The sequence below is a fragment of the Myripristis murdjan genome, chromosome 19 (assembly GCF_902150065.1).
Source record: "Myripristis murdjan chromosome 19, fMyrMur1.1, whole genome shotgun sequence".
In the NCBI taxonomy this organism is placed as follows: domain Eukaryota; kingdom Metazoa; phylum Chordata; class Actinopteri; order Holocentriformes; family Holocentridae; genus Myripristis; species Myripristis murdjan.
This window is the reverse complement of record NC_043998.1, coordinates 6,789,055-6,803,285: the sequence shown is the minus strand read 5'-3', so window position 1 is coordinate 6,803,285 and position 14,231 is coordinate 6,789,055. Positions and strand designations below refer to the sequence as shown.

Here is a 14,231-nt window from a genome sequence, read left to right as displayed (position 1 = left end):
GTATTCAAACCATATTCAAGTCTTTAGAGTCTTTAGTTAAAACCTCATCAAGAGAGGAATGTAGGGGAGAATGTTCCAAACAAGCAAAAGCCATGTGTATTACATAATATGAAACTGACACATGTAAATAACTATGAAAAGGGGAGAACGCTCTCTGAGAGGTAAAACTTGATGCAAATTTAAAAATCTTAGCAGCCCATAAAGATTTATTTAGGAGTTTGACCATGAGTCTGTATACCCAGAAACCTCTGGGCACCCCAGGTCCTCCAGGTGAAATCACTGCTCTGTGGCATCCTTGTCTTATTAATGTCTTTTTAATGGTTTAATAAGTCAGTATTGTTATTTTAATGTTTTCTGACATCACAGCAGAGAGCACTGCATCTGTAAATTAGCCAGTTGTTGGCTAATTACATTTAGTTAGATGAAAACTATTAGTGATCAATACAGTACAACATAATAGAGCCTCTGAAAATGTTACACAAACTTATTATGAGTCATTGTTGTTATCATACAGCTCATAGAGTAAAGAAACTACTGATTTCTGTGCAAAACGGTTCATGCCATTCCTCAGTGCCAGTCAAAACAACTGTAAATCATTTAAATTCAAACAGGGCAGTAGTGTAGCCATATCACTGTAAGATCATCTAATACTTCATAAGATGTTAGAAGTTTTGATAATAAAACAGCAAGCCAGCTCGGAAAGCTGCGGATTAGTTCAGGAAGTAACCTCCAGGAGCCTGCAGGGAGGGACAGAAAATTAGAAACTTTCAGTGTGACTTCCCCTCTGGACAATGAACCATTCTCTTTGCTGCTGATTTATTTGCAAAGAGGCTCTTCTGAAGTTCAGACAACTCATGGTGGGCGACAAATAACAGGAAAATGAGCAGGAATGTGGTGTATATTAAGATGAGAGTTATCTCCTTCTCTCTTGAAAGACAAGCACAGAGCTGCAGTGTCTTGCTGTGCTCCTTCCACTCTTGCATTGTAAGTGCTGACATATGCAGAGTAGGTGCTGTTCATTAAAAGCAGGTGGCCATTATGCAAGAGGCTTTGTTTAGAAAGCTATTCATTCTGCAGATATGAAAAATACTATCACATGGAAGATCGTAACCCTCCACTTGGAGAGTGAGCAAATACCCTCATTAAGGGAAATTACCGCCAGACAAATGCTGCTCAATTTTCACTGTGATTGATAAGGTTGTTGGTTACCAGCCAGAAACGGGAAGCTTTTTTTTCTTTTCTAAAAATACTTTTGTAAAATGATCAAATTCAGAGGCATATTTCAGACTTTACCAGTGACTGTATCCACCGGCCACAAATAGTTTATTTTCGATCGCTGTCAAAAACACTGATCCTGAATCAAACAGCATAGTTCTGGATTTAATCATGACAGCTTGAGGTTCCCTTACTGTCTCAGTAGATGTAGACTCAGCTATTATTATAACAGGGTCGGGCATTCTGCCAAGTTCAGGGAAGATAACACCCTCTTTTCAGGATGAATCAGTCTTTTGAAGACTTTAGTTCAACCTGAGGCCAAAATTTTGAGTATTTTCCACACAAAAATAACATGTTCACAATCAGAACCAGAATCAGAAATATGTTATTGATCCCTGAGGGGAAATTAGGTAACTGGGTGTTGGTCATGATACTGAGTGAATGGGATACGATATGATACAATACAACACGATACAATATACTTTATTGCCCTAATAGGGAAATTCATCTTGGACTCAGATGCTGCACACATGATAAATGGCACATCATATTATATAGCTGCCTTCATAGTAGTAATAATAAGTTACAAACAACATATAAACAAAGTAGCACACACTTTAGCACACATCACAACAACAGATTGCACATATTGCACATATTACACAACCAGTGGTAAGAACAAGCAACATATTACACAACCCTTCGCATCATACCATGAATCTCTTATACAACCCGTCGCATTATCGAGTCAGATCAAAGTCTTTTAATAAGGTCACGCAGAAAATGAAATGATCCATATGAAGAAAGTGTGCCAGCAACTAGTGACAGCAAAGAACAAGAGGAGAACTGATAAGAGTATAGCATAAACAGGTTATAATATGCAGCTAGGCTTCAGCAATATAACATGCTAAGTTGAATCAAAGTATGAAAAGTTATGGATTAAACCATTTAAGGCATTCAAAGAAAGCAGGGGTAGTTGCAAAACGTCTGGAGCAAGAAAACAATGAATGAAAATTGTTAGTGGTATTGACATATACCAAAAAAAAAAAAAAAAAAAAAAAAAAATGTACAATAGGAAATCAGCACACAAACACAAAAAATAAAGTAAAATAAGTGAGAGAAAATGAAAAAAATTAATAAAGACAATGCATGATTGGCACATATATACAGGATTTGTAAAAATGTTTGTATTAACATGAATAGATGGTGATGAATGTGTTATAGATTGTGCCTACACATGACTTGTAGTGTACAAAAGACCCTTCACCTTGGCAAATATGTTCAAATTACATGTCAAAGGGGAAGGCATATTTGCATTTGTGTGTTGTAAATATCCTTATCACAATCAGAAGATACAGCGTGTTTGTCTTTTCCTCAAACTAGAGGGAATCCAAGATTTCCTGGACGAGGCAGGCTGGAGGCAACACCGGCCTCTCAAAGACAGTAATTATGTGAGATGTTGGTGCCATCAGCTTGTGGTCATGCACAACACTCTGGTATGGCAGGCCGAAGGGGCAAAAAACATCTTGCGAAATACTTGTGAACACAATAATTTGTTACCTGTTACTGCAGGATAAAACTACACATTGAAGCAAGACTTGTGCCAGTGTCATTGCATCATCAAATCCTTCAGGCAATGATGTTCCTTACATTTGTATTTTTTATGCAGCATCCCCCATCAGCCCTCCATTAGTCCTCTGACTACATCACTTGCTCATTAATATAGCATAGCGTTTTAACGTGCTCCAAATAGGTGCTTACATACCATGTGATCATCTCTATGTAAAAATCATTGGCTGAAGTGTTTGATGACACAATGACAAGAGAAAAAGTGCTGCTTCATGTGTTTTGAGGTAATAAATGGCTGTGCTGACAAGTATTTTGCAAGATGGTATTCACCCCATCGGCCTTCCATACTCTGGAACCCTTTTCTGGTGGCCGCCTGGTGTAATCAGCCATGTCTGCAGCAATTAGGCGAAAGACGGGCTGTTTCTATGTGTGTGGTAACAGGGGTTGCACTTGGCCAGCCTGCCAAGAAGAGAATGTCTTTGAATTAAAATAGGGTTTTGAGAAGTGACTTAAAAGATTACAGTAAATTCACACCACAAACTTTAAAAGCGCTCATCAGTCTGATCTCATCAGGCAGGAAAGAGAAAAGGCCCGGTCACCCTTTACACTCAGCCCTGATTGTGGAACTGCCAGCAGAGCCTTTTCAGTCTGTGACCAGGCATGTGTGGTGCCAGAGGATCTGAAATGTATTAGGGTCCTAGTCCAGAGCAGGCCTTAAAAGTTATCAATAATATCTTAAAATCAATTTTTAAATTTAAAATTTAAAAGGAGCCAATGAAGAGAAGCTAAAATTGGAGCAATGTGTCCCCTTTTTTGGTTCTGGTGAGGAGTCTGGCTACTGCATTTTGCAAAAGCTGTGTTTTATGTAGATTCTGTTGGACTGGCTCTCTCTGCGCTGACATGTGCAGAAAGAGTTACAATTACAATGGTTTAAACGAGACTAAATAAATGCATGTATGACAGACTCTATATTTCAACCACATACAACTGAACTGATGTTGAAGAGCATCCTGAGCAGCAAAAAGGAAGACTGGACAACTGTGTTAACATGCCTCTTCAAGCTGAAGTAGTTATCAAAGATGACAGCAAGATGTTTGCAGTCTGGGGCTATATTTTGGGACAGAGAGAACAGATGTTTTGAAGTATAAGCATTAACTCTGCCAGGGTTATTATTAATTACTTCCATTTTATCAATATTATCTGCAGGAAGTTCCGGAAACAGCCAGCATTTGAGGTCAAGGATGCAGTCATTGAGTGTGCCAATATGCTAAAAATCATTAGGATTAAAAGACAGGTATAATCGAGTGTCATCTGCATAGGAATGTGAGCTCACACCTGCAGATGACATGCCACAGGGGTAACATGTAGAGAGAAAACAAGAGTGATCCAAGGACAGACCCCCATGGTGCCCCGCAGGTCATCTTCACAACAGATGAGTGTGACTTCCCAATGGCTACAATAAAAGCTCTATCCTGTAAATAAGAATAAAACCACTTTAAAACTGAACCACAGATGCCAACACAGTGTTTGAGATGTTCCAATAAAGCAGAATGATCAACAGTGTCAAATGCAGTGCTTAGATCCAGCAGACGATTTGCAGCATCAGCTGCAAACAGTAGGCTATTCATCACTTTAAGGAGTGCAGTCTGCACTGTGGTTTGCCCTAAATCTACACTGAAATGTCTCAAAGTCCATGTCTGTTAAAAAAAGAAAAAATATCAGCTATTCAGCAACAACGTTTTCTAGAACCTTTTTAGAAAAAGGGCAGTTTGGAAATTGGTAAGAAATTATCTCATCTACAGATGTTTTTTTTTTCCAGAAGTGGTTGAACAATTGCATTTCAGGAATAAGCAGTGACAGAACCACTCAGTACGAACCTGATGATTATGGAGAGAATGTATGGGCTGATCCATACATTGCTTTTAGAAATCTCACAGGCATGATGATGAGAGCACACAAAGAGGGCTTTATTTTATTAATCAGTGAGGGTGTCAATAGATATTGTGTCAAAGGACTCACAGAAAACAGCAGTTTTTTGTGTGCTTGCAGGAGGGGATGTGCATTCTGATGCTAGTGACTTTGACACAGAAGGTTAAAAATTGTTCACATACTGACATGCCACAGGAGCCTCAGTGGCGTGGTTAATTACACTGAATTAATTACATGCATTGCCATCTTCTTCAACTCCTATTGAACAGACTTGACTTTCTCTGCAATTAACCAGCTCCCTAGGCCTGAAACTCCTATAAACCCAACTGTAAAGGGCTTTAATTTGCATTGCAATCCAAGGGTTGTTTGGGTAAAAAACTAATTGTTTTGCTGGGAATTCTACAGTACATACAGAAAATGACGCAATCACCAAGGGAGAGGCTTTTCTGATGCCATACTCCCTCAGGTTAGGGGCTGAAGGGAGCTGTATTTATATGTTTGCAAAAGTCCAGTGTTTTGTTCTCCCTTGTTTGAATTTCTCATTTAGAGCGAACATTTTTAGCCTTGGGATGCTGTACATCCGTCCAAGCTTTGTTCAGTCATCTCACTTGGAGAGTGATCAAACAGCAGGGGGCACAAGTGAGCTTGACAAATAATTTCCCAGTAGTGACCTTTGTCATAGTGCACTTGTGATAGTGATAGTGCACTTGTTGAATTCATGTCATCACTTAATGCCTCATGAGATTTGTATAATCTTGCTGTATTATCATCTCGAAGGAATTTTATTACTACACTATCAACACCTTTAATATTCATCTGAGCTCTGGCAAGCAAAATGCAACTTCGGTGTGTGAGGAAAGCTATGCAGGAGGAAATTCTTGGCAGTAGCCTTTGAATTTTAGAATACAGTGTGGGCTACGCATCTCCAGTTTCAGCCACAGCCATTGAGGGTGGTGGTACGGTATGTGAACAGGTAGTTACAAATATTTTAGCCTGCAACATTGTGAGCTGCTGAACAAAACACCTAAAAGGTCAGATAGAAGCTCTATTGTAAGCGCAAGAACCCAACACCAAATAAATCTGCTCTCCACTTTTACAGAAACAGTGAAACAACAGTAAAACTCTCGCTTTTACGAGTAAACACAGCATGTACAAATCAAGTGCTATTTATTCATCAGCCGCACCTGAACATATACACTCACACGCGCCCTCACTCACACACACACACACACACACACACACACACACACACACACACACACATACACAGAAATGCATTCATTCAAGGGAGGGAACTGTAAGAAGAAACCATTTTGTCTGGAACATCAGCAATGCTTTTTTGTTTCTGGGAAGGTAAGTAAACACAATAAGGAGTTGTTGAACAAAAGGGGCTGTGCCACTCAATTTGTGATTATTCACTCATGTTTCTCTCCCTCTTTCATCTCTCTCTCTCTCTCTCTCTCTCTCTCTCTCTCTGCTTCACTCTTGCATGCACAGATAAAACACATACACCAAGTAGCATTAGATGAGACATTATACCCTTGGCACACACACACACACACACACACACACACACATACACACCCCATTGTAATTGCTGGGTAAGTTTTCATTTCAGGAATGTGATTTTTTTTTAAAGGGCACCGTCTAATTTCTGTTGTCAGTCTTGATCCGAGACAGACTCTAGGTGCATTGCAGCACATAGTTCAAAACTGATGGCGCTCTTACCAGAAACTTATCCCACCGACATTTTCGCATAACACATTATGTGCGATAATTACAATAGTGTATATGCTTATGGAGCCTTTTCACATCTCCTTGAGCCACAGCAGTGCCCGCTGGGGTGGTTTTATTTTTAGCTCCTTGGTCTTTGATTAAAATACGACTCTCTTGCTGACCTTCACACCTGCCGCAGCTCTGCCAGGTCCATGGGAACACAGCCACTTGATAAATAAAGACCTGTCACCAGACAAGCCATAATCAATTCCCCATGAGCCGGGCCCTGCTCGCTGTGGGGCTATTAAAGTACAGCACCTACGCTTTGTTAGACATTTTTCTACTTTGCATATCTACTGTATCGCGCTGCATGTGGTGGAAGCACCATTCAGAGGGCTTTATTCTCACATAAAAGGCAGGCAGCAAAGCAGGAACCTACAGGCAGATAGAGATGGATAGCTACATATAGATTGAAAGAATAACTGATAGATGACAGATGGGTAAAGAATGAAAAAGACAGGTTAAAGGGGGTTCAAGGAGACTGGCCTGCTGCATCTTGTTGTCGATTTGCTGGTGACTTCATTACCGTAATGGATGAATGTAGGGCAGAAGCACACTTTGGGTGTCCAAATGAATTAAGGACACGGGCACTTCAATACCCTGTGGGCCCAAAGCATTCGTCTTTGTTGTTTTTTTTTATAATGGGAAGAAAGCAGCAAAAGCAAGCTTGCTTCCATGGGTCAAATAGGAGGGATTTAGACCACGTTGGGAGGCTACACTGAAAATCAATTGTTGTATTTTCGTGATTTTGAATCACTTGGTGTTTCCCCCCAGATGAAATCTCATTTCTGTCATTTACTCCTACAGTGTGTTATGTTGCCTCCAAATCTATTCGCACTTGGATGGCAACAGGCTTACAATACAATAACACTTATTCCAATCCACAGACTGCAATTTTATGTGTTGTTATCGTCTTACACAACCACTGTCATCCCAATAATTTCAGGATTGCCAAAATGATGTGACAAATAAAATATGTTTTCCAAATGTGTTCCTGAATAATCCAAGAAGTAATCCCCTATAAAGTATCTGAAATGAAATACTCTGTTTGTTTCACTGTCCGCTGAGGACCACCACAATCTTTTTGTAATCAGATAACTGTAATCCTGCACTTGCTTACCTCTCAACCCCGGGCTTACATAAATGTCATTGTCATTTCGCATGTGGAGTATGCATGCTAAAAAGGCTACTTATCGAGGTGTAAACACTTTTATAAATGAAGTGGAACCTACTTGTGTCCTACAAAGGTTAGCGGTGCATGTAAGCACAGACCGGTCTTTGTCAGGCGACCTTATCAGCATGCACAGTGTCACGTCATGCTCAGAAGGTGCTACAATATCCAGCCCTGTCATAAAATCAATACTCTATCCTCTGAAGGTTTTCCCAATAACTCATATTGGTTCTGTCACATACCCTGCTCAAGGACTGACTGCTAAAAATGTTTGGCGAATCAAATACTTCTGTAGATTGGTGCATGAGGGGAAACTAAGTGTCAGACTGAAGCAGATCACAAATATATTTTTTTTCCCCCCACATTCAGCACATACGCAAAACCGGTGCTTCCTTGCGCTGTGATGCATGCTGCCTTCGTTTCATCCTCATACACCCGTCGTTATCTTGGCAGCGTTTGTAGATATTTCTGTGGAGAGGAGTGTGTTTTAGGCTTCTATCTGTTTGTTATCGTTGGGCGTCTCTTGAAGTGCTGCTGTGAATATGCCAGCGAGACAACACACAGATGTGGCAAAAAACTCAAAACAAGAATCAGCACGAGCGTGTGTGCACGAGTGAACACATGCACAGGCACACACACACACACACATGCACGCTGCTTAAATGTGAAGCTTTTCTAGGTCAGTGTCTCACTAGGTGGCTTGACAAGTTTGCCTATCCGAGAAAGCTATTTACAAGAGGTCAGCTAAAGTGATTGAAATTTAAATTTCTGATGATGAGGCTCACCTATCTGAAAAATTGATCAATTCAGAGCAGTTGGAGGGCTTTCCTTGCTCTCTGTGAACACAGTATGAGGGAATTTTTTGTTACTGTAGCTGAAACATCTTCATTGAACACACCTGCTTCCCCCTATCCTATCCTAGTGTTTGTAGTACAAACTCCACATGCTGTGGGCCTGGAGTACTTAGTTCCATCACCAAGTACATTCATATTGAGAGGACAACGGTGCACTAATGTGGACCTCCACAGAGGCTGCTAGTGTAGCGTCTGCTTTTTTAGTCGGCCCATGCAACTGGAATGACCCTTAGCATAGTGCTGCAAACACAAAGCCTGCCAGGATTTGATGCCATGGAGACGTGGTGGGAAGCATGACGTTTCCAAATCTGGGACGCTTCATACCTAGATTGAAGATAAATCATGTCTCAGTCAGTCTAGAGACTAGGCCTGGACCGTGCCAAAAGACTGCCTGGTGGTGACCTCTTCCAGCTGTAATACTAAAGGGAGGGATTAGAAAGGCTATCTTACACAACCTTCTTAAACCCAGGTAGCTCAGCAACCAAGTAAGAAAATCCATAGTGAAACCAAAACAAATGGTTTTATTAGAGTGTGCATGATAACCCTTTGACATCTGTCAGGTTGATTAAGGCTGTTTTTCAACACCCGAATGTTAATCTTAGAGGCAGGTGTGTAGGAGAAAGATACACACTCACCAAACTCGCATGCATCTTAACAAACTAGCATCTTAACGACATTTAACCCAGTTTGCTATGGTCTTGGCTCTCCTGACACTTCATGAGATGGCATACTCAGGGGAGGGCACTGTCACCTTGGATTAAAGCATCTTTTGAATAATGCCTCTTTGCATGGCAGTGGATCTGAGGAAAGCTTTAGCACAGTGTGCATAAAGCATTTTGTGCGTTCAAAGTCAATGATGTGTATATGAGAGGCCAGCCATACCCTCTTGGTGCATGTGAGCATATCTCGTCTAATAAAATGATGTGTGTTATCTGCAAAAAATAGAAGCCCGTATATAGAGGGGCTGAGGAAACCATGTGCAGCCACATTTCTTTGGATCAAAACCAGCAAGGACAGAGGTAGTGGAGAGAGGGAGGATGGGGGTTGGGTGGAAGCCCCCTGATGCTTTCCATGTCTAAAATCCGGGCACAGGCTGCTATGGCCAGTATGCTACTACACAGGAAAACACAAAAGCACTTAGTAGCTGCTTAAATTTATCAAATTTTATTTTTGGAGTGGATATTTTCCCAGTGCTGAAAGGGCATTTTTATTTAAACCCATCTACATCAGGTTATCAAAAAAGAGCCACAATGATGCTGAACTCTATTGACACAGTGGGACCATCTGTCCATCCTTGCTGTCAGCCAAAACTGTTAACTCTAAGCTTGGCACTAATTCAACTGAAAATGGGGGCACATGTTAAAAGGGTTCCTTTTCCTGGAGGCTTGGCTGTAAAAGCTCCCTTTCAGTAATGCGCATAGGTCGTCCCTCCTAATTCAGTTTACAACGGCCGTCCTTTTAACTTTCTCATAGCAGCGACGTCTAGATTGCCAGGGATTAAAGATTAGGATCTGGAACAGTGGAGCGCTGTTGCATAATTAACTCCACGACGAGGAATTGAGTTATTCCTCGGTGGCGTCGGATACTCCCAGCAAAGTGGCACCCTGTGGGCGGCGCATTGAGGGGACTCTTTTTCATCTACAATCTTCAGGAGTCAGAAGCTGGAAACGAAGCAGAGGATATGACAATTTAGCCCGGGGTTACCTGAGGAGTAAATCATGCATGTAAAAGGAGTTTTGGTCACGGGCCAGTGTTGAGGGGTATGTGCCCATCTGAAGGTGCGCGTCTCCATGGTGGATTTGGTTTCCAATCCTGTAATACAAACTGACGGACCGACTTCATTTGAGTATTCATGAGAAACCGACCCGAATGGAAAGGACAGTGCATCACCTGAAGACAAGCTGAAACATAACTGCTGCTGGCCGACAAGCCCATATTTCAACATTAAATTATTGTGTTGCGTTGGAACACATCTTCTTTTATGTCCGACTGTCTGGAGAGAGCGTTTGGAGACGGGCGCGTTTTGCGTTTGTGCCCCGGCTAACTGCATCCACAGTGGGCTGAAGTGACAATTCAGTGTTTCGTCTCCCAACAACACATCCTTCAAACATCTCCAGCCTTTTTTTTTTATTGTTGTTACGACTTTCCGTGCTGCAATAAAACTCAAAGGATGGCCTCCCCGGGGCGTGCGGAATCGCAGCGACACCGATGAAACGATATTAGTGAAAGATACTACCAAATCATAATGATAGACAGGGTTAAATAAGAAGACACTGAAGTGAAAACCTGAGAATTATGTGAAGAAAAGGTCCGGAAAATGCGTCGCATATGCATCTTTCTGGTGGAGGTAAGTTCTGTGCGTTTTGCGCATATAGGCTGCTGAATTGGCTAAATAGATGCATGTTTAAATCCATCTTCCCCTTCCACGGGTTTTAAAAATATATAATCAAGGTAATAGAAGCAATTGCTTGTTTATGTGATAGGCAGACTTAATTTCATGGACTTCAGATAAATGTCCTTAATGTGGGGTATTTAACAGACATCATCCCATCCAGATGTTCGGCTATTTTTGGTGTTTGCCCCATCTTAGCACTATTTTAACATTTCCCATTAAAAGCAAAGCCCTTTCTCTTAACTAAACACCCACAAAAATCCACGACTTGAGCTTTTAGATTTTTTTTATCTCTATGTTGTTCGACAGAGCCCAAGTAGGACAGTCGGTATCATATTAATTTAAAATATATAAGCTTCAAAAAGCGTACGGATTACTTGTAAACACTGAAACATGAGCCAGTTTGGCTTAAGACGGTATGGGATACCAAGTCCCTGATTTGCCTCTCCAAGTGACATGATTCTTCCCTATGTGGGACTATATGCACATAGCCGTCCTATAATGCTGACGCTGAAAAACCCAGATTTGGGACACTGGGAGGAAAAAAACTTCATTAACGCATTATACGCAGTCAGTGCTAAAAAAAAAAAAAAATGTTACTTACACTTCACATGCAATATGAGGGAATGTGAGCTCTATATCTACAAATATTGCATGAGTAAAAGCAAATGAATTAATTTAACATGGTTTATTTACTTATTACTTTATTTGAGTTCAGTTTAGTTTGGTTTATTATTGTTGTTATTATTATTTTTGGCTAATTTTAACCCTAACCCTAACATTATATCAGGGGGGAAAAAAAAGCCTTTCCAAAGTCAGCAACACTACAATCGGAAATCACATCTTTGGTTAATCACACACTGAATGGGAAGCCAAAAGAGGCAACAGTGAAGACATGGTTTGTGGTGCACTCTGAAGAGACATCTATGCCTGCTGATGTTATTACAGATGCCTGAGGTGAATTACTTCATCTACCTCCTACCCATTGTGTGAGAAAGCTGCAGCTCTAAGAATAGTCAAGAATCCTCTGAACCGTTTTGAAATCCCCTGCTTTCTATTCAGGGCATGTTCCCATTGTTATGATTTAACACCAGGGCCCCATCTTCACTCTCATAGGCAGCAACGCACACATGCCTGCTAAGGTCAAAGGTGAGGCTCATTGGAAATACTTAGACCCAATCTTATCAAAGTGTTGTAGTCTCAAATCACATTAACACCATTGCAGGCTTGTTTTTGCCTATCAATTACATCGTGACCGCTGGTTGAGCTGTAATTACATGGAGGGAAGTGGGCAGCCAAGCAATAGCAAGGCTACTGTACCCTGATACCTGGCCTGACTCACTGAGCATGAAAAAGAAGCAGGCAGGATCCAAAAAAACCCTTTTTGAAATCTGGGGCACTGTAGCATTTTATATGATGTGAATAGATACACTACAGGTATTTCACAGCACCGCAATCAGCAGGTATGAATGTGCACTTACACAAGAGTAACATGTTTAAATGCACATATTTGTCAAAAACCTTTTATTGATATCAAGGGGCGTTCTTTTCTAACAATTACAGCTGCATAAATCATCAAATGTTCTCTGCTGCATCATTTATAGGTATGTTTTATTTAAAGAGGAAATGAAACATTGGGTTTATAGGTAATACTAGCTGTCCCTATTTCCTGCATATCTGGTTTAGATGTCTCACCAAGACAGTAATACTTTGGTGACATGCTGCATTGAGATAACCTAGTTTGGGGTCACTTAGAGAGGCCAGTTTTGTCAAATGGAGAGAAACTGGTGACATTAAACAGTTTCTGGTCTGTTCTTTTTCTGTGTCTCATTAAGTGACAGTGACAGATACTTGCTGTCTGCCGGTGTGGGTCAGTGGTTTTAAGGTCTTTATTGGAGTAGGGGTGACACCGTATGACATGCAGCGCAATATATTTTATTGGCTGATTGGCAGTGGGGTCATCGACCCCTCTAGACTGGACAGGACAGGAGTTTCCCATTAGGCCAGTCTCCCTGACTGCAAACTCCAGTGCAGACAATGTTTGATACCAAATTAAAAAATGGAGCATTCCCATACATTGCTTATCAGATATTATCATTTACAAAAAACCTTCAATGGAGGTTCCTACATACTTTGGCTTGGAATGTAAATGAGATCCACATAGTGTTACAGTGGTTAGAAACCACACTAGTGAAAACACACCAATGCTTCTGCCATATGAAAACAGATGCAAGAGCGTACAAGCATTTTTATTATTATTATGGTTTCTAAATTCACACCCACACTAGTTACAGCAAGTGCGGATTTACGCCTGGATGTGCTAAATGAAATAACTAAAATTTAACGTGACATAACTGTAAAATAGAGAAGGCAGCAAGGTCACTCCTTACCCTTTATTTGTTTTGAACATTACACTCTCCAACATGAAAGAGTGTTGAAAGAGAAAATGATTACAGACTACAGTGTGCTTCAAATCACAAGCATTGCATTAAGCAGGAGGAGTTGTTAATACATGCACCATCTGCCCAAGGGCACCAAGAGCCATTCAATTCAATTCAGTAGAACTTCATTTATCCCTCACTGGGGAATTGGGTGGGAACAATGAGAAAGATTTTTAAAAAATAATTAAAAAAAAAAAAAAAAAAAAAAAAAAAAAAAACAACAGCAAAAGCCCTACTTAAAGTTTACATTTAATCAATGACCATCACGTCTCAATCAATGACGTGAGAACTACATTGATTCATTATGCATTACCATGGGGATTTTTCTCTGTTTGCAGGTGTCTGCCATTGTAAGCCTTCTGCAGTCAGGCTCCTTGGCAGATATGACCTGTGAAGCCCTGCTTCTGCTATCAGGGAATGTCTCACGTAAGTCAAAGCCTCACCACGTGAACATTTCCTCTGTGCCAGTGGCATACTGGCTATTTATCACAACAGTATAACTAGCTGTTACGAGGTTTAAAAAGGGACGTGTGACCCAATATTGAATGTCCAAGTATTCACACACAAATACAAATGCACGTGTGCTGCACATGCATGCATACACACACACACACACACACACACACACACGCACACAAACACACAGACCCGTGCAGAAATACATAACCATTACTGTACTTGTGAGTCAGTCCCGTTGATTTGCATTTTTTCTCAACCCATAACCCAAACCACTAAATGCTTAATCCTAAATCAAGCCTGTTCTCTTGTGGATGTTGGCAAATATCGTATAAGTAGATATTGTAATTCCTCCATCTTAATGTAGACCTCACAAGTGCAATAATAGATGGCATGTGCACATGCACCACAGCAGACGGCCACAAACA

General features: G+C 40.8%; 1 protein-coding gene across 1 annotated transcript in view; it reads left to right on the top strand.

Moving 5' to 3' along the window:
- The first annotated feature begins 10,114 nt into the window (after positions 1–10,114).
- LOC115377794 (corticotropin-releasing factor receptor 1-like) overlaps positions 10,115–14,231 on the top strand; it is a 34,552-nt gene continuing 30,435 nt past the window's right edge. Inside the window, exons 1-2 of the mRNA XM_030077815.1 lie at positions 10,115–10,861; positions 13,686–13,773. Coding sequence (XP_029933675.1) covers positions 10,832–10,861; positions 13,686–13,773 — 118 coding nt within the window. The 5' untranslated portion in view covers positions 10,115–10,831. The remainder of the gene's footprint in view (positions 10,862–13,685; positions 13,774–14,231) is intronic.